At 51.7% G+C, this 19,338-nt stretch overlaps 6 protein-coding genes across 6 annotated transcripts; 4 read left to right on the plus strand and 2 right to left on the minus strand.

Moving 5' to 3' along the window:
* Positions 1-2,656: 2,656 nt before the first annotated feature.
* On the minus strand, positions 2,657-5,523 carry GT037_008803 (cytochrome p450 monooxygenase; the record flags this gene model as incomplete). Its single annotated transcript, XM_038933850.1, has 4 exons — positions 2,657-3,085; positions 3,558-4,573; positions 4,642-5,246; positions 5,297-5,523. 4 exons carry the CDS (start codon positions 5,521-5,523, stop codon positions 2,657-2,659), a joined length of 2,277 nt encoding a protein of 758 aa, XP_038783815.1.
* A 3,042-nt stretch (positions 5,524-8,565) lies between these two features.
* On the minus strand, positions 8,566-8,745 carry GT037_008804 (uncharacterized protein; the record flags this gene model as incomplete). The annotated part of the gene is made up of 1 exon (XM_038933851.1): positions 8,566-8,745. The coding sequence occupies one exon, from the start codon at positions 8,743-8,745 to the stop codon at positions 8,566-8,568; it is 180 nt and encodes a 59-aa protein (XP_038783816.1).
* A 33-nt stretch (positions 8,746-8,778) lies between these two features.
* On the plus strand, positions 8,779-12,261 carry GT037_008805 (uncharacterized protein; the record flags this gene model as incomplete). The annotated part of the gene is made up of 3 exons (XM_038933852.1): positions 8,779-9,620; positions 9,670-11,994; positions 12,051-12,261. The coding sequence occupies 3 exons, from the start codon at positions 8,779-8,781 to the stop codon at positions 12,259-12,261; spliced, it is 3,378 nt and encodes a 1,125-aa protein (XP_038783817.1).
* Positions 12,262-17,245: 4,984 nt separating this feature from the next.
* Positions 17,246-17,469, plus strand: GT037_008806 (uncharacterized protein; the record flags this gene model as incomplete). Its single annotated transcript, XM_038933853.1, has 2 exons — positions 17,246-17,408; positions 17,465-17,469. 2 exons carry the CDS (start codon positions 17,246-17,248, stop codon positions 17,467-17,469), a joined length of 168 nt encoding a protein of 55 aa, XP_038783818.1.
* A 643-nt stretch (positions 17,470-18,112) lies between these two features.
* GT037_008807 (uncharacterized protein) lies at positions 18,113-18,376 on the plus strand (the record flags this gene model as incomplete). The annotated part of the gene is made up of 1 exon (XM_038933854.1): positions 18,113-18,376. A coding segment is annotated over one exon (264 nt), but the record flags the coding sequence as incomplete, so codon positions are not given.
* A 301-nt stretch (positions 18,377-18,677) lies between these two features.
* On the plus strand, positions 18,678-19,310 carry GT037_008808 (uncharacterized protein; the record flags this gene model as incomplete). The annotated part of the gene is made up of 1 exon (XM_038933855.1): positions 18,678-19,310. A coding segment is annotated over one exon (633 nt), but the record flags the coding sequence as incomplete, so codon positions are not given.
* Between the last annotated feature and the right edge of the window lie 28 nt (positions 19,311-19,338).

Below are 19,338 nucleotides of genomic sequence, written 5' to 3' on the forward strand. Positions count from 1 at the left end.
ATGGGGCTATTTGTGCTGCTTCTCTGCCTCCAAAAACAAAAGGCCAGGAAGCATGGAGCTTCTCTCGCTTTTTCGGACGACATCATCAACAGCAAACGTCTTTCTGCTCTAAGCACCACCCCAAAAATGGAGAATCTATGCCCAATGTCCGCTTTCGAAGCTGAAGAAACATTATGCCTGTACCGCTCATGTTCGTCTTGCGGTTCAAAATCGATACTCAGATTGGCCATGAGATAGGAGTACGGAAGCCTTAACACATTCACAAACACAAAACCTTCGGCTTTGTTCCCATGATTTCCGGCTGCCTCAACTTGCTGCGCGAACTTAGTACCTACGACTGTATAGTTGACCGTAGGGTATATAACTCCCACCACTCTACGACTCTTGCTCGACTATAACAGTACCTCCCATCTATTCTCAAAATTGAGGTTCGAGCAAGACATGGTTTGAGTGTCTCCCCATCAAACATGTATCCAACGATCCGATGGGAGTTTGAGACGGCTGGTTTGTGGTCCAACATGCGTGGGAGCTGGACATGCAGAGATTCCCCAAAAATATTCGGATAGTATCAACACCGCAATGAAATCCTCCATGTATCATGATCAAAAGTTTTTGTTGCAAGAAAATATGTCTATCCACCTGCCTATCTCCAACCTACCAAGGATCACCAGGTCCCTGTCTCCGATGCAAATGCTTGATCACAACGTTCACACCCATCCGCCTCATCTCTTTGGCAACAATCTCCGCTGTACCGACACTTCGATGTGTACCAGCATGACACGTAGTCTGTATCGAGGCAACTTGATTACCAGCGTTGAAATAGTTGACAATGGAAGCCAGTGCTTTGTTACTAAGATATCGCAAATCAGCGCCTTATGTCTTGCCTGACTTCCTCAAAATAGTGAGGGAATGTACATGTGATACTTACATTTCTCGTACGGCCGTTCGACTTCCCATTATAAACCGCTGTACCTGCTGGCTCACTCCAGAATACATCTCGCACATTTTTCGTGGTGGTGCACGCCACGTCTGACAGTATATCGTCAGAAGGGCTGGTACAGGCGGTACATGTTGTGATAATTGCGCTTCGGCACCTGGTTGGCGTTTGAGGACTTCAGAAGAGTAGGTGGTCACATATAGGGTTTTTCGAACCAATGGAACTTGTGGTTGCAGAAGAGGTCGTGGAGGAAGCAGTAGTTGCTCCTGCGGAAGATGCTGCTGAGGCGGTAATATGGTTGGTAAAGGTGCGGGTAATACACCTGCTTGCAAAGGTACTTGCATTTGCGGAAGTGGGTAGATGATAGGCTGAAGCAGGTACATTTGCATATGTGGATACACTGAACACCTGGAAGATGCTGCTCATAGAAGAAAGGCAGGCTATAGAATGCCGGGTAAACAGCTCTTCTATGCACACGAGCATTATGTGAGGATATTCAGATGCTGATGATGTGATGGATTCCAATGTGCTTCAATCCTGATGCCCACCTTTGATGCAACATATAACTACGTGGTTGCATATCACAGATAGAGCCAGAAGCTGGTTATTGTGAATTCAAAGTGCACAAGTTCTCAGAATTCAAGTCTTCACCAAAATGGAAAATCGCGTACATGCCTGCCAGTGTTGAGGAAGCCCTTTGATACGGTTTGGGATGAGCGTTAGCAAAGGCCTCAAACTGAAGTCTGAAGACCACCTGATCTTTGTCAACCCTTCGATACGTCCACGGATGCGTCACCCTTCAGAACAACTGCGCCACATCAACCCTTACGCCGCATGCTCGCCTATCCTAGTAGTCAGTTCACTGCACCGGACTGACTTCCAAATTTACCCATAGTCGTCTTTTCTATGTTAAATCCTGTAGCTCCTGCATCCAGATAGGGCTGCATACCATCACACACGTGGCGCCCAGATCCCCGGTCGCATGTCTGATCCTACGCCAACCTTCCACAATCTGCTTCTACAACCCTGCATAGAAGCAATTAACTGACTATCCTTCTTCCTACAGCCTGGATCGTAGCGGCACGGGTATAACGAGCTCTTCGCTTGCTATGCAAGGAGAAGACGGACTTGGCAATGTCTACGAAGTGGGCCGGGAAGTCAACCACGCCGCAAATCCTACTTACGCCCCACCCGTGCATAGGGGACTGGGCAGGATCTGGGCGGCTATTTCGCCAATAGAATATTACAAGATGCATTCATGGCAGTATGAGTGATGGGTAAGCGAATCCTGATGTGCAGCGGGTGACATCCCTTGCTCGGGGCTGGCGACACGCGGTGTGGTCGACGTGATACCGAGTTACCGGGTATTTTGAAGGATCGTCATATCGTATCGATATTCCTAACACCTGATCATTATTCTAACAAGATGTGCATTGTTGGGTACAAGCGAAGTGGACGATGTCCATGGCGGGAATAGTGGTAAATCGCTGGATCTTCCTGGAAGGAAACATGGTCAAAAAGCTGCGCGTGCACGATCTGGACTGGAAGTTCGGGTATCGAGTATGGGATGAGACCAATAAGAAGTATATCTTCCTTCCTTCCCTATTAAGACTGAGGTAAGCTCAACGAAACACTTTGGAACCAGATACTCGGTATTCTGGAATTTCGCGTCACTTACTCCCTCTAGCGGTCAATCGATGCAAGAGCTCGTTGCATGATTCACAATTTGCCTTCACTACCCCCTTGGAGAATATCGCGTAGCAACTTCAACCCTTCCACAGCAAATGCCACCATGTTACCTTCGCGCTCACTACTTCCCGTTTCCACTTCCTTCGTCACGGTCTCGCCTGCCTCCCGTGCCACAGCAAGCGCCACATAACCAGGCGTCCTGTTCTTGGTTGTGCCTCCCGTCGGTCCAGCCGTTCCGCTTTCGCTGACAGTATACGTGCTGCCTAGCGTCCCCCGAGTGTGCTCGGCGAGGCCGGAAACGATAGTGGGGGTTGGGCCGCTGTAAGACTTGATGGTGTCCTGGGTCCAACCGCAGTAGGCGATGCGTGATTCAAGTGTATAGAGGGTAAGGCCTCCGCGGTAATAGCTCGATGCACCAGGAAAGGAAAGGAGTGCTGCAGAAATCAGACCGCCTGCTGCCTTTGTGGGTACGCGTCAGTAAGGATGCTTAGTTTTTGAAGAATGGAGAGGATTCACTGTTTCGGCTACTGAGACTGTTTCTTTGCGCTCTTTGAGTAGAGTGGCTACTTCCTGGACGATTTGTCGTAGTTCCTCGGGCGGGAAGATTGGAGGTGACATTGTGATATATGCAGAATTAGTGGTACCGAATTACTTTTGCGTATTTGAGGACGAAGACTTCGGTATATGTATGAACTGTCCTTACAAATAGAATTTCTTGATAATCGTAGCGGACTTATGTCGGATGTAGCGGCTCTCAGTGGGGTAGCTTCGAGGCAGTGACGTATGCGGGGTAGCTTCTACTACAGGCACATCTAACCATACAATTCATTCCTTATGTACATGCAAGGCTCAACGCATAATATACAGTGTCCATCTAGTTGAAGGCGAACCTTTCCTCTCCTCTCTTCATCAACCTGATGGGTATAGACACGCCCCTCAACTGTAGCGTGACAATGCTCGCCACTTTGTTCTTGAGGAAGTCCTTGGCTCTATCCTCAGCCTTTCGGTAAAGCTCCCTCCTCTCCTTGCCTCCTTTTGGCATCTTCTCTACCTCTTCGTCACTAGCGAAGTCATCTACTGCAAGCTCAACGCTATACTGCGAGAAGATCGCAGCCAGCACGGCAAGAATCTCAACTTGAGCGAAACGTCGGCCAATGCATGATCGAAAGCCATCGCTGAAGGGGATGTATGAACCCTTGACGGGCTTGAAGAGTTGAGCTGAAGTGTCTTCTCCTGATGGTCCACGTAAATCTTCGTCATCGTAATTGATGTCGACAAAGTCGTTGTCAGGCTTAGTGTCGACGAGCCAGCGTTCAGGTCGGAAACAGTCTACGTCCGGGATCCCGCCCTTATGCGGTTTATCAGATGGTGCTGGCCAGTATTTGGGATTGCGGTGGATAGCCGCACTAAGGAAGATATGTGTATCTCCAGGTATCATGTATTGTTGGCCTCCAACATTTAATGGTCGAGGCTGACCCGGCGCAGTAGACTTTGGGATATTGACGATGGGTTGTAGAATGCGTAATGTCTCGTTCATGACAGCTGCCGCCATACCACCGAAAAGGGGTTGGAAATGCTCCTCAAACTTCCATTCGTCCATCGGCTTACCCGCAAATATCTTGTCAATGTCTTCTTGTAGCCGTTTCTGGGACGCCCAGTTCATTGCAAGGAATATCATCGAGAAATGTAGTGTGTTGGCTGTTGTTTCGTGACCAGCCAGCATTACTACGAAAGCGTTGCCCAGCAAGTCGCTCTTCGTAATCGTCGAGCCCTCCTTCTTGGTAATGCCACTTCCTCGGATCAGAGCATCAAAGAGATCCATGCCTTCTTTTGTATCATCGCCGGATTCGACCTGGGTCTTCTTCTTTTCGTAAATCTCGTTCATGTACTTTCCCCATTCGCCTACAGCCTCTCCGACTGTACGATGGACTTTGACTGGTGATCGCGCTGTCCGAACACGTTAGAACAACGTTCTCAATTCAATGCAGTCAGACAATGACAAGGAGGTAACTTACAAAGCCACTTGATAGGCATAATCTGAGTCCACATGATGTTATGGAGCAGTTCGCTAAGAGCTTCCCTATAGTTCATGGTGTGGCCTGGAGGTGCTTCGGATCCTACGAAGATCGAATCTTCTCCACCCTTCTTGGTCTTTGGTTTCTTGCCCTCTTCGTGCGGCCACACTACGCGTACGTCGAAACCTGCACCGCTGATAACATAGAGAGCAAAGTTCATTGCCGCGACAGAAGGGTCAACCACGGTCAAGTTTCCTTTACCATCAGGCCCAGCCCACAGATCGAGCATCGACGTTGCGTGGTGAATAGTCTCATTGAACACGAGTTGATTGTTCTTGTCACCGAAGCTCGGTGCGACAAGTTTACGGTGTGCACGCCAATCTGATCCCTCAGTAGACACAAGATTCTTTCCGTAAATGTCCAGTGACCCGTACATCTCAAGAGGCTTGGGAAAATCATTGCGGCGGCTGGTAATCTGGTTGACGGCCTCCGCATCGGCCACGTAGACAGTATTTCTGGTAGGAGAAGCCACAATGAACACGTCCATCCCTATCTTTTTGAAGGGCTCATGACCGCTCATATAACCCCATTCCGGATGCAGGATGCTGCAGGATCAAATTAACATCTCAACTATGATCAAGTTGGACATACTTACTCCATCCACATGCCTCTTAGTGGTTCTGGCACAAATCTCTGCAGTAATGGCGTCCATAACTTGAAAGTTGACAGCCAGAAGATACTGAACATGTGCCATGGCGCTACAATCACAGGTAATCCCGAGCTCTTTGCGAGCGCGACATTTCGCTGTAGACTACGATATCTCCAGGTTATCTGATAGATGGCGAAGCTCGCAATGACGCTAAAGATCAGGGTGGCGATCATGATGTTCTTCCTGGCGGAACTTCAGACTAGCGGAGGAGTCTACTGGTACAAGAGATTGTGGTCCACGCGATCTTGCGCTATCGAAGGTACTGTGGTGAGGATGCTGGAGGTGTCTGGCGATGATGTGCATTCGCCTTCCCAGGCGCGAATGGAATTGTGACGTATACATGTGCGCGATTGAACTTGTCTCACTGGCGTCTCAGCACCTCGGTTACGAAAGATCGCTAGCAGATGCATCTCGCGTACTGTATATGTGTGCAGTATGCAAGACCTGACGATGCATAGGGTTACACAAATGAAGCTGTACGCTGATAGGCTCTACTCACTAAATCGTTCCCTTGTGTGGAGTTGCAGTGTGAGATAGGATGCGCGTAGGCAGTCATGATCCGAAATAGGCTTGGCGGAATCGCGCCTGTCTACTTGTTTCCTTACGCGTACCAGTTGTGTGACACCTGCGCTTTACAAGCATCTACGAAACACAAACAAGAACCTGATCTGACCGTGTCACCTGGTAATGGGGACCTAGAAGCTGTGTCCCTTGGTTACAAATTTCTGTGTTTGGTACGACACGGCAGGGCGTGTTTCCGAGGAGCAAAATTCAAGGCAATACCCGCGCGCACCACCTGGTGGACAGCGACCAGACGAAGGTTCATCTATATCGTCACTTGCGACGTCACATCATACCTTTCGTCATTGTTGAATGCATCTGCGTCAGCACGAACACTTTCCATTACTAGACGACAAGGCGAATGCATTCCATGGATGCGACTCACGGTTCACCGTGTCGCGCCGCTTTGCCGATTCTCCGGTCCCTTCGGCATGCTCTTATGCCAGATGTGGCAAGCGGCTGCTACATCGCCTGCCGTCTAGGGCTTGAAATTTCTAGAAATGTTGTTGCTCCGATCGATGGCAAGCCTTGAGATGCCGTGTCGCAGAATGAAGCGACTACACCGACTCAACGGCAACTTCTCGACACGAGTTTGACTCGTTACTGCGCCATCGCTCCGTCGAGAGGTAGTCCAAGGGACTCCCCGTTTTTTTCACTGGACGCCTCATGCGTCCCACGTGGTAAAGCGACAGCCGCCAGGATGTGAAAAGCCAGGGTAATCCCACGAGGCTCGCAGGCCGGCTTTGCTTAGACAATCTCGGTTGTGGGGAGTCGTCTATCGGACAGGTCCTCTCACGCATCAGTCAGCTAGTTTGAAGCAGACCGCAACTTGCCATAGCGTCGGTGAGGAACAGGGCCGGGCAGAGTCGGCTCGTCATCTGACTGACTGGCTCGATGGCTATCTCTGTGAAGAGCTTAGCATCAAAGACGCTGCTGTTTTGGATTGATGTCGCCGGGCAGCTGACCGTTTCTTTGAGGCAGGCCCTTCACGACCGAGTTATGTGCGCATGGCCGCGTTTGCAAGGGTGTCCAGGGCACTGCGGCGTGCACAGTACCAATCTACTCCAAGTGCACGATGGAGGGGTCCTACTCCATGTGGGCTTGCAAATGTTCCTGACGCCATAATGGCGGTCGCGTGTTGCGGCCGCGCTAGTTTATAGGACAGACTTTGGACATGATAAAATTAATGTCACTTGCAAAAGACCGGCGCCTCTCCGGCATAGGCCAGTGAGCAGCAGCCGCGATTTCCCTAGCAAACGAGGCGGACAAAAGGGTAGTGGCAGCAGTACACACACTATTTCGCCATGTGCCACCAGACTACCTATAGGAGTCTCGCCAGGATCTGCAGCCCGGAAACGCAATGCTGATCTTTGGGCAGCAGAGTTGTGAGTGACAGGTCCTGTTCGCGAAGACTCGGCGCATGAATCGTCACAGCACAAAGGATGGGACCGAGTGCTCGAGGCAAGCAGACAGTACCAGGCGTAAGACGAGGCGTTGCAAGATATTGCCTGCACGCCACAAGCAGCGCATCACTTCTATCAACCTTCTCGAATACCTCGGTGCCGCTGTAAAGTGGAGGCTGGCAGACTAGGAATCTTGACTAGTCGGCCTCAGAGCTCGGATCAGCTTCCTGAATCTTTCAGGGCCAGCAATTGGGCAGAAATTATCCGACTATAGCTGCTGACGGCGGGCCTGCTCCAAGATGCACGGGGGGGTGTCAACGATGACTGTTGCATAGCGGAGGACCGCGCATCGCCGCACGAAACAACGAGCTCCGTGACTGACACACGACCAGCGCTCAAATTGCAGCAGTGGTTTATCATTCCTGATAGACGCAGACGTGTTGCCGTCGGTTGGAAACGGCGTCCAAGTAGTTAGCAATGGATGCGCGGTCGCGTCGGGCGGGAGCAACGTTTGCTGTCTGCAACGGCATCATCCTATGGCACATGACGGGCTCTGGCAGCTCGCGCTGTTTGATACAACGGTGCCATGTCGTCCTTGTCGATGGCCACACAGCGCGTCTGGTGGCCCCGCCGAAACCCTTGTCTTGCAGACTGGGTTAATGGCACAAGCGACCTGTGTGCTGCACATCCTTCGCTTTACGCTAATACGCCGCTTCTGCAATCCTCGTCCATCTCTCTCCAAGCATCGGTATCAGGTTCTCCCCTCCCGACATAGCCCATCGTACACCATAGCCATAGCCCTCACCACCACTACTACTAATCACCTACTACCCTCCACCACCACCCGCGTGACTGACCCAGCGCTGTGCCGTCTCCCGCCCCCCGTCGCGTCTCGCTTTGAGCTGTTCCTTTTTGCGACTGATTTAGTTTCGCGCCTCTGTGATTGCGCCCTGGCCCCTTCGTTCGCACGGCCCGGTCTTAATAGCGCCACTTTTCGCCGACCAAGCCAGCAAACGTCGACAGCATAGACCGTCCGCGACTCATTCATCTGGGCCTTACCTGCTTCGGATAGTTGTCTCCGGCTCCATGGTAAGAGAGTCTTGCCCAAGGCTAGGTCCTTTCTTCGCGCACGCGGCATAGGAAAGCTCCCGTCCTGCATCCCACTCTGGCCTCCGAGCACTTGCCCTGCGACGCTTTCCAAACTCTTCCCCTCTTCCAGGCGATGACGCGGGTTGGGCTGTCATCTGCAAATCATCTTTGACCTGCTATTCGCTGACTCCCGCGAATTGGTCTTTTCCTGACCCTGCGACTGCCGAGGCCGCCTCTCCACCACCTGCCTGCCCACCCCCCGCGACCTTCCTGGCTTTTGCCGTTTGGTGGTCCTGGGACCATCCGTTTTGCCCAGTAGTCGTCTGTCATACATAGCCGCATGGCCTGAGCGGATTCCGTCTGGCATATCTAAGGATGGCTGATCCTGACGCGCCCGGCCAGTCTAAGAGAGCTCGTTTGGGCTCCGGCAATCTTGATCATCCGCAGTATAACGGCCACGGATTTCCACACCCTCCTCCACCGCCTCATACCCAACCCACTCGACCTCCGTCTCATCCCACTTTAGTCCAGGCGTCTCCGCCCTACGGTGCTCACGGCTTACCGGTTCCATCTAACCAGTATCCTCCTCACGTCCCAGGCTATCCCGGACCGCTTCCTTCACCGTCCCTTCCGCCATCTGATATTCGTGCCCTTGCGGACCCACGGAACATACCCTCACCTCGTCAGCATCCCAATGGCGTTACTGGAGCATCTCCTGTGACGATCCCCCAGGACCGAATTTCCAGCTACCGTCCCCCACTCACACCTCAAACGACCACTGCGCCAGCAGAGCCACAGAGTTCCCGGTCCACCAGTGTCAGTATCAGTGTCGACGTGAAGTCTCAAAGTCAGACTCCCATGGAGCATGGCGGCCACCACCAGCCGTGGGCAATCAACCACGAGCATCGCCCCAATGGCAGCATACCCAATGGATACAACCACGCCATCAGTCCTGGAGCACACCCCAACGGAGCGCCATATCATGCACAGCCGCCACCACCAGCCCAGCAATACGCTCCTCCTGTCACACCTTACGCGCAGACCCCGTACATGAACGACTATGGCACCGCACAGCAGATACGACGAAAGCAGGTGCGCGCCACCCAGGCCTGTAACCACTGTCGTTCGCGAAAGCAGAAATGTGATGAAGCTCGACCGTGCCAGTTCTGTCGGGAGAACAACTTCGACTGCCAGTACAAGGATGTCCCGCCACCCAAGTGCGTTACCCGATCCCTCCCTTTGGTTCATCGCTGACCCCCACCGTAGGCAAGACAGAAGCATGATGCAACTTCAAGAAAGTGTGAACAGCATCTCCGACGTTCTGGCGCAGTTTGTGGACCAATTCAACGGCTGGAAATCGACTGTTGAGAGTAGGCTTCCACCATCACGGAACCACGAGATGATGTCGAACCACGCTTCGCCTGAAGCCTCTTTCTCCGCACCCCCAAGAGAGCATGGCACATCCAGATGGCCTACTCCCATACAGGGAAGAGGACATATGGGTCGAGTCAACAGCAACCTGAAGATGGAGTCACCTATTGCTCCCCACTCGAACATGATGTCGCCTTTGGGTGTGCAAGCATCGGCTTCTATCAAGCAAGAGTCTCAGTATGCGCCCCCTCCTCAACAGCCGGCAACCCCTGCTGAGAGTGTGAGGACCGATCGCAGCCATGCCACTGAGACTAGCCCCAAAGAGCAAACGGGTCTGCAGGGTGATCACACTACGCCGGCGCACAAGTTGCTGGATGAATGGCAGCAGATGGTTAGCTTCTATACAGGCATCCCGTACCTGAGAAGGCTAATAGACAACGGCCGTGAAGTTTCAGACTACCCGATGCAGCTTGAGCAAGACCGCGGACTGCTGCGCGTTTGGGGTGTCGGTGAGGGCCAAGACTTGAACGACGGAGCTCAAGGCCCTGGAAGCCCAGAGAGCAGTAACGACTCAGAAGCGCCTTCACCAGCACCCGGCAAAGAAGGTCTGTGGGGATATCCATTTTCCGAGGTCCCGGCTGGGACGACAACACCGGGTAGCACTCCTCGAGAATACTTCCCGCCCAAGCCGCGGCAAGAGAACGGGCTTGGCGCAGACGGTCGGCCCGACTTTCGACGCCATGTCATGTTCGACCTACTCCGGTCGTACATGGAGACCATGCACATTTTCCATCCTTTCATGAACGAGAACAGACTAAGGCGCATGTTCAATGACTTCAGTGATCAATACAGTCCTGACGCGAAGCCTCTGAACGCCCACTCGCCTGCTCCTGTTCACGGAGTTAAGCGAAAGCGGTCGGAGAGTAATCTTGAGGGACTCCCTTCGGGTCGGGGTGAGATTGAACGATCATTGCGCAACGCGATTGTACTGCTCGTTCTTGCTTTGGGCAAAGTATGCTCGCACAAAGACCCTCTGCCTGCGCCACAGAATGACCGACACCCTTACGTCCACAGCGAATGGGGTTACATTCGAAATTCTCCTCATCCTAACGGTAGTTTCAACAGTGTCAACAGCGAGACTTCCGATGAGAACCGCCCGAAGAACATTGACCTCCTACCTGGTATGGCTTACTATGCCTACGCCACCGATATTCTTGGGAACCAACAGGGCGGTAACACTGTTGCACATGCGCAGGCTATGCTGCTGGCTGCGCTATTCCTCAGTCAGTATGCACGAGTACTGGAAAGTTGGAGCTGGATTAACAACGCTTGCCGGATTGCCCTGGTCCTCATCAAAGCCGACTACACTAAACTACTCCGTGTGAACAGCGACAGGAGACATACCTGGAGTTCCAAGGAGCGCTATAGACTAAACCTCGTCATGTGTGTCTACTGGACAGCTCTGCAGCTGGAATCCGATATCTTAGCAGAGATGAGTACGCTTCCGCCCTCCGGCATCTCTGCGCATCAAAGCGAGATCATGTACCCTGAAGGCGTCAACGAAAACTGGTCTCAGGACCAGGACAGCAACTTTGTGCAACAAGATGTCGAAGTACGTGCAGGCCCAAGACAAGATTTGATGATGAAACTATACTCCACGCAGACTTTCCTACGAGTTGTCCTCAACGTTGCGCATAATGCTCTGTACGGTCCCAGTGGTCGCATGAGCTTCGACCCTACGAGCTTCAAGGAAGTTGCTCACCACGCGCTTACTCACAAAGAGATCCTTGAGGGCTGGAGGAAGCTGCTTACACCGGAATTGGCATGGTCGGACGACGAATACCCCTCGACAGATCTCAACATTGCTCGTGTACGCGCCAAATACTATGGTGGTCTGTACATGATGTTGCGACCCTACCTTAAGCTCGCGAGTCATACGCTGGAGTTCCCGCCCCCACCTCCAGGAACAACCGGCGCAACACAGAACAACTCGCCATCACCTTACGGAAATGCGGCGTCAAACAGGAACGTACAAATGGTGGACTTGAGCGAAGACCAGCACAAGATCATCAAGATCGCTTGCCAATGTATCAACGCCGCTATCCGGAGTACCATCGCGTTTGATCGTGTAGGCGAAGAGCCTGGTAGCCAATACCAGTACTTCCAGCCTACGCGCAAGAAGAGGCTTATTGTGACTAACATTTTCGGTACACTTCACGCGTAAGTCTTCACTATCTGAATTCAAGCTTGGCACCGCCCGCTAACACTCAAGGTAGACAATTTGGCAATATGCTCGTCCTAGCCTCGGTGTACAAATCCAAATTATACCCACTCCTACCAAGCGACACCTGGCTTACCAAGGCCAACCTCGCCGCCCTTTTCAGACGTACCATCGCCGTCATCAGCGACGTGGCGCAAAACTCGCCCATTCTGCGCATGGATCTTGAGATTCTCAAGAACGTCCAGAGGCAACACGGTCTCGAATGAAGCAATCAACATGACGACATACTTGATATCGGCCGCGCGCATTTGCGTGCCAACGCCCATGCCGACGCCCATGCCGACGCCTATGCTGCGCTCTCATCCGACGATGTATCGAGATATCCTGTACAGCGGCCGCCATCCGATCTCCATCGCCATCCGATATGCGCCACTGTCTCTGGCAGATACGGCCCGATACCGATCTGAACGTGCATGATGACTTGCATGAGTAGACCCCGGCGCTGCTGCACGTCAGTTTCTTTCTGGACATTTATATTTGCTTTTTGGTTTCCTTCTTGCCGCTTATTCCCACACCATCGATCAGGACAGCTATTGTAGAAGACAGAGTTGCATTATCAAATGCACGCGGCAAACGCACACGCAACGAAACGGAAGTTTTAACTTATCATCATCATTGGGCGGCTAGCGCTGAAACTAAGCATTTCGGAATCATTATTTCCTCCTCTCTTTCCTTCTGGTCTCGGATCTCTTCTCGCGCATTTCTGAATTAACATATTCCCGGTTGCGTCCAAGGCTTGGATCGCGGGGACAAGTTTTCTCAACTGCACCTATATTGTTTCTTCCTCTATGATGCTCGCCGACCACTGTTATGGGTATACCCAGGGTTTTTTCCGTCTGTTCCCCTCCCTTCCCCTTCTTCGTTCACCGATCAGACTAGGGGACTATGCAACGTTGTGGAGGGTGGTGTGGAGTCGGAATCGGAGTCAACTTTCTTGGATTTTCGCTAGCTTTCGCTGGTAGGAGATCTTGAGGTTCTAGGTCCAAGCCACTCATACACAACCCTGCCGCGGGTTGCAGAAAATACATTGTATTGGATCAACATCGCATTTCCATTATCCATCCGTATTGCTTTTCGCTGCGGGACCCTCGAACACACCGTTCGCGCAACAGTTGACTCGATGTAAAGGTCCGCGGCAGCGCCTTCCGTGGCTCTCATCCAACGGATTTCGAAAATGCTTTTTCGTCGGATGCGTATACACATGCAAGATGACCTTGTTTCGTGTGATGACTAGCGGCTCTTTCTCGGTCTAATACTGTGGCGTCGCACGCCTCAACCCGTCTTGGTAACAGCCCTGGAGTGGAAAGATTGGTCCGCACGGGTGCAGCGCCTCAGCCGTTTCGCTCGTGCGGCTGTTGTTCGCCGATTTTCCACCCGCGGAGGCGAACAGCTTCACATTGAACAACAGCAGTAATTGTTTTGTAATTATCACCATTATGATTATCCCTCACCGATCAGAGTGATTCCAGCACCGCGGGATGGTTTCGAACAGATCGCAAACTCTATCTTGAATGAATCCTTACTGTCGATTATGCAACTGGATCTTCCCGAGACACATATGAGATCGCTGGTTCGCCCGACCGGTATGTACCTTCAGAGGCAAAAAGCAAGGTCAGGTATCTTCGAGGTTTATGATAGTTGCCGTTACGTGCTCGTTGAACAGGATCATCTGGTCCCTTATCCATCATTGATTTTGCTACTTCAAACGGACTCTAAAGCATCCATATGCGCAACATCACACCTGCATACTAGTGGTCAACCACGATCTTCAGTCAATGCCCAACCTACCTGCAATGCAATGCGCGTCAATCCGCATCCTCTTTACTGCATCAACCACATATTGAAAAGGTGTGAGTGAGTGGATATTGTGTGTCTGTACTACGCATCCACGTGCTAACCCTCTGCATGAAGGCGCGCCGCCTCGCGCGCATCACAAAATAAAAAACGAAAATCAAGACCTTGGAACCAAAGCCAAACCACCTGCCGTATGCGTCACGTTACGCGTTTCTACCTTCCATCTGCGCAAACTAGAATCTGCCATATTCTCACCGGATATGTGACCGGCTGGCAATGCTGTCTCCAGACATGCTAGTGCCTTTTCCACACCGCAAAAACGAATTTGATATAGAACGGCGACGGCGGCGGTAAATTGACTAAGCGATCTCCAAACCCTTCAATCTGTCCCACCCCCAAAACAAAACAACCCGCCCGCATAATCAGGTTAAAACGCCTCCAACGTCCAAGTAATCCTAATCAGGGTACGAATTCCGCAAAAGAACCACGACCTGCGTCTTGCATCCTGCAACCTTGGAGCATGCTCATCTTGCATCATATCTCTAGTTTAATCAAAAACTTTGGTTGACTAGCACGTCTGACAGGAGCGCAGCACTTGTTCCTGGTGGTGGTTGCGCTGCCCCGGCGCTAATTGCCGCCTCCCGAGGTCGTCCGACGGCTCGTCGAAAAAACGTAACGGAGGCTTCCGGTGAAGAAGCCGCTTGTTCGATAGCCTGGACCCTGGCCTCAAAATTGACTCCTGTTTGAAGAACTGCGATGACGGCTTTCTTGGCTTTTTTGCTAATGACTATCCACGTGCTAGGTATCTTGACATGCCGCCCTCCGGAACGTGACGTCGCGTCGATACCACCGAAATGGGGCTTGCCTGTGGTTACACACTACTACAAACTAGGTGTGTACGGTGAAGCAAGTCGTACGAGTTTTGCGATCATGCTCCCACAATTTTGCTTGGACAGCGCAGATCGATAATTCCGAGGTTCGGGAATCATACGTGGACTACCCATTATCCCGAAGAGCTCCAAAGATTAGAATGGGTCGCGCGCATTGCTGCGTCGATCATTTTGGGGTAAGAATAGTCGGCATAATCTCGTTGCAATTGGGTTTCTTGCTCTCGCGTATCTGCATGAAGCAGGGACCTGTGTTCTCCAAAAAAAATCTGCAAGTCTACCTGCCTGTCTCCAATTAATTCCTTCGCGCATTACGCAAATACAGCGTCGATCCTGTCTTCGGCGTATTAGTACTATGGAGCAGTGTCCAAATGCTTTCCAGGCTGCCCGTCGGACCTTTCTCCACCTCGCCGTTGACTTTGCAATCATCTGATGAAACTACGGTGGACTGCAACACGACACGGGAACGGAGTAAGGTTTGATACGGTGAAGCGTTGCGTTGGGCAGCAGCGAGCCTATCTTTTGTGCTGAATGCTGGGAAATTAGCGAAAAAAGGCGTTATTGAGACGCTGCGGAGAGGACTCCGTCGCGTGAACGCGTGACGATGGCGTTGGGCGTTCGGGACAAGGTTACGACACCTCGCTTTCCTTCGGCAATGCAAGTTCCTGTTCAAGTTCGTGGTGCACATCATCACATCATGCCTGAGGCCATACTCGTCACCTGTTCTAGCTCCGAGCGAATGTGATATCGCATTTGAACGCGAATCCGATGTCTATTGTTGGAGATCACGATGCTATGATGGTGTCGGTTGTCGATTCCGACCCAACGCTAGGCTGGACTCGATAGCTGTATAGCTCGATTTGATGGTTCAGCACGTGCTTTCGTGTTTGCTTCTTCGTAACCCTGATATATGTTCGCGAGTAAGGCTGCAAAATCGCGCTCGCTTCGCGCTCATGAGCGAACACAGCAAAGGATTTCCTGCACGCCAACACCAATCGATAAAATTTCTCATAAAGTTCACCGGTTATTCACATGATGTTGCCCAGGTACGTATGCTGTAAGCATTATGGAAGGACAGGCGGAGGACATCCCCGCAGATCTCATAGACCCCGGAACATGATCTTCATTCACTGCTAACGTCGCATTCGTGTTGCGAATCGATAGCGACTTTCTCTGACGTTCGACGATGACTAGACTACCATGTTGGGCGAAAGAGAAGGTGCATGACACACCATGGAGGTCGACATTAACCAAAGTTGAGAAAGTGAGGCGCCCAGAGCGGTAAACTCTCCAAAGCTGCGTCTAGCAGTATGACAAAGGTCATAGTCAGCAAATTCACTGCCCGCCTTTCACAGCAGAGTCCACATTCGGGCCATCACCCCAGATGCTGCCTGCAGCAACGACACCGGTCGTCGAATCGCATCCCACGCACGCGAAACGTTGACAGCAAAAGTAACACAAACCGTGCTGTGATTACCGTTGGCTTCCATCTTCGCCAATCGAACGCATGCTCCCTCACCGATTAGACAGGCGTCGCATCGGCTAGAGGCAGCTCCCACAGGAAAAGCCGCAATGCAGCTGTAGCCGAGATTGTAACGGTATACCCCGCAATGGTACATGCCTCTGCAAACGCAAGATTCGCCTTATGCATCTATTATTATTAACATTGTCTCAGCTTGTATGCAGCATATCGGTGTGCGTCGAGGATGAGCATGCAAGATAGGGCCCTTGGCTCCGGTACTTATCGGTGGCTGTTTATCGCACGCAACTAGGAGACATTCTCCGGAATACCGTTCTGGTCACGATTGCCGGTAAGCAGCTAGGGTCTGGGGTGCATTGCAGAATCCCTGGCAGGAGGGGAGGGGTCAGGAACCCCAACGTCGAGAGTCACCTACAGTGGAGCCTTGTACTGCCGGAGAGATTTGGAGGTACCCTGGAATGTTCTGAGCGCCTTCTGTACGCGTCTCATGGAGCGTGCAATCCGTGCAATCTCGGTCGTGATCTCGGTCGTGATCTCCCCGACTCGGTTCGACTTTCTTTCAAGACGAGCATGTGCACTATCGAGCCGCTTCTCAGCGGCTGTCGGTTCCAATTCGGTGACAACTCTGTTCCGGCACGTATCGCAACGAGCCCCAAAACGGAATGAGTTCGCAAGCGAACGGCTGATACAACTCGGCCCTTTCAGAAAACACGCGGTTTCTCTGTGACAAGAGATCCGAGAGATTTGTCGTGCATGGTGTTGGAGAGCACCATGTCAGTACATGTGGCATGATGAGACGGTACGGAGTCCACTTCCAGTTCAATCAGAGAGGTAGCTGTACCTTGTCAGCTATTAGCCTCATTTGCTCCAATAGAGCTTGTCCATGTCTCCAAGAGTTGCTTTGTACCTCCAAAGGTATTATTGTGGAGTAGTCCGGCTTGCTGTTCGCGGTTCACGATACACCAAGTCGGACCCCTCTGCGGTCCCGAAAATGTCAGACCGCAACTTCGGGGCCTTGGAAGCCACGGTATGCCTGTATCAGACATGCACAATGAATGTGCTCAAGATTCTCCACATAACGAGACATCAGGTCCTTCTCAAGGTGTTCGAAAGAGCGCAGGGTCCTTGTGGGGCCCTCGGAATGGCGACCTCTCTCGAGCGCAATCGATCGCTCGATGCTGCGCATCGACTCGTAAGCAATCATAACTGCTCGCTTGTGCGGAGAGACCGTATTGTGAACATCTACAGCTTGAGTTCTGACCAGGTCATTGCCGCGGTTGGTGAGCCGTGCGAAGAGCGACATGGGAGTTTGCTGCCCAACAGAGGATGAAGGCCTGAAACCGGACCGCAAATGACAGAGTACGACCGAAATGCCACTGCACGCCGCGACCGTTGTGCACATCATCAGCAAGTCATTCAAAGGTCAGGGTTAAGGGACTTTGACTTCGACGATGCCCAACGCAAGCGAGTAGAGTAACACGGAGCGCATTGCGAAGTATCAGGCCAGGATCCTCACGCGTTTGATAGACCGTTGCAATGGAAGCGAAGCTGAGTGGCGCGGCTGGCAATGTCATGCAGCAACGAAGCTGGAGAGCGTTAGTAGATGACCCACAGGAGTATTCATGGAAAAGCTTGACTGGATGTCCATTACGCGGAAATGTAAATTTTCATCGAACAACCGCTACGACTTTGAGTGTAGCTGCCATCAGTCCAGATCAATACGTTGGAGCTTCGCAGATTTGACTGAGGTTTCTGTATAGAGGTGTAAAAATGTTTTAAACCCTTGCGTGTTCGTATGATCGTGTTTGTAAACCGAGAATTGTGGTCAACAATCATTCGCAATGTCTGGAAATATCACAGGGAGACGAGTCCGCGAGATGTCGATGCTGTAACAGAGCAGCATCCAAAGGAGGAACGATTGCACAAATTGGTCATCTCCTGGGGCAGCTCCTTACCTTCTTCTGCTGTCTACTTTTCCATCACATCCAATCGCTACTTCCTCTATGTCGTCTTCATGCTTTTTCTTTCTCTCAATTGCATTGTCATGAGTTTGTTCTTCACCCCAGCCAAGTTGATCAAGTCAGTAGAGAAGAAGACTTCAAGTACGTTTGGCTTGCTCTCAAACTTTCACTTCTACTTTCCAGATATAGGACTCAATAGGCGCGATACATATCCAACACATGGCAGTCCGGGGAAGCAGGAACGCGATGTGGTTCTGTGCGACTGTGACTCCCACGAGCCATGACTACCTATCGACTTGCTTACAAGCACGGGACGCCATACTATGAGTATCGTGTGCTACCATGAACCTGCGCGAAGAGTTCTTAATCTTTCGCAAATGTACCTGACGTAGACTACCAATATCTTTCCTCCACTGATCATGGCACGATAATTGTTTGCATTGTGTAGAGAAGTATCGTATTCTCTATCACAAAAGGCATGGAAAGAAGAAGGAGCAATCATGTACCGATACACTTCTGCTCCTCCTCCCTGCTCTTCAACATACCTTTCACCTTACCCCTATCCTCACAACCTCACAGCAAGATCATACGACACAACTTACATGTCCAGACCCTACTCATACACTGAACCACGTCGCTACAGTTCCTACTACGAAACATCGTGCTCACGACCAATTACATCCCACAGACCTGTGAAGACCAGTACCTGGAGATACGTTGGACCCGTACAAGCACCACAGCCGGACAGAACTCCTCGAAAGAGTAGCCTCAAGAAGACGGCGAGCAGGCACGTACATTTCGACCTACCGCCTGCTCAAGGCCGCTCGAGCAGGGCGATCAGGATAGCCGAGGAAGAAAGGCAGAGGGAGAGAGAACGCGCAAGGGTAAAGGAAAGGGAACGGGGACGGGATCAAGAAAGAGAGAGAGAAAGCAGATACTACATACCGCCCCGATTCACCACCTTACGACAACGTTCACCCTCGGAAAGAATGCCTAGAAAGCAGCACCACTCCTACACATCAACCTACGAATACGACTCCCAACTCCACCACCAAGAACGATACCGCCGCAGCACCTCACCTATACGCACCAGCCTACCCAGATCGCATTCGACATACACACGTGTGCCACCACAACACTACCAGCAGCCCTATTTCCACT

The sequence above is a fragment of the Alternaria burnsii genome (genome assembly GCF_013036055.1).
Source record: "Alternaria burnsii strain CBS107.38 chromosome Unknown 744, whole genome shotgun sequence".
In the NCBI taxonomy this organism is placed as follows: Eukaryota; Fungi; Ascomycota; class Dothideomycetes; order Pleosporales; family Pleosporaceae; genus Alternaria; species Alternaria burnsii.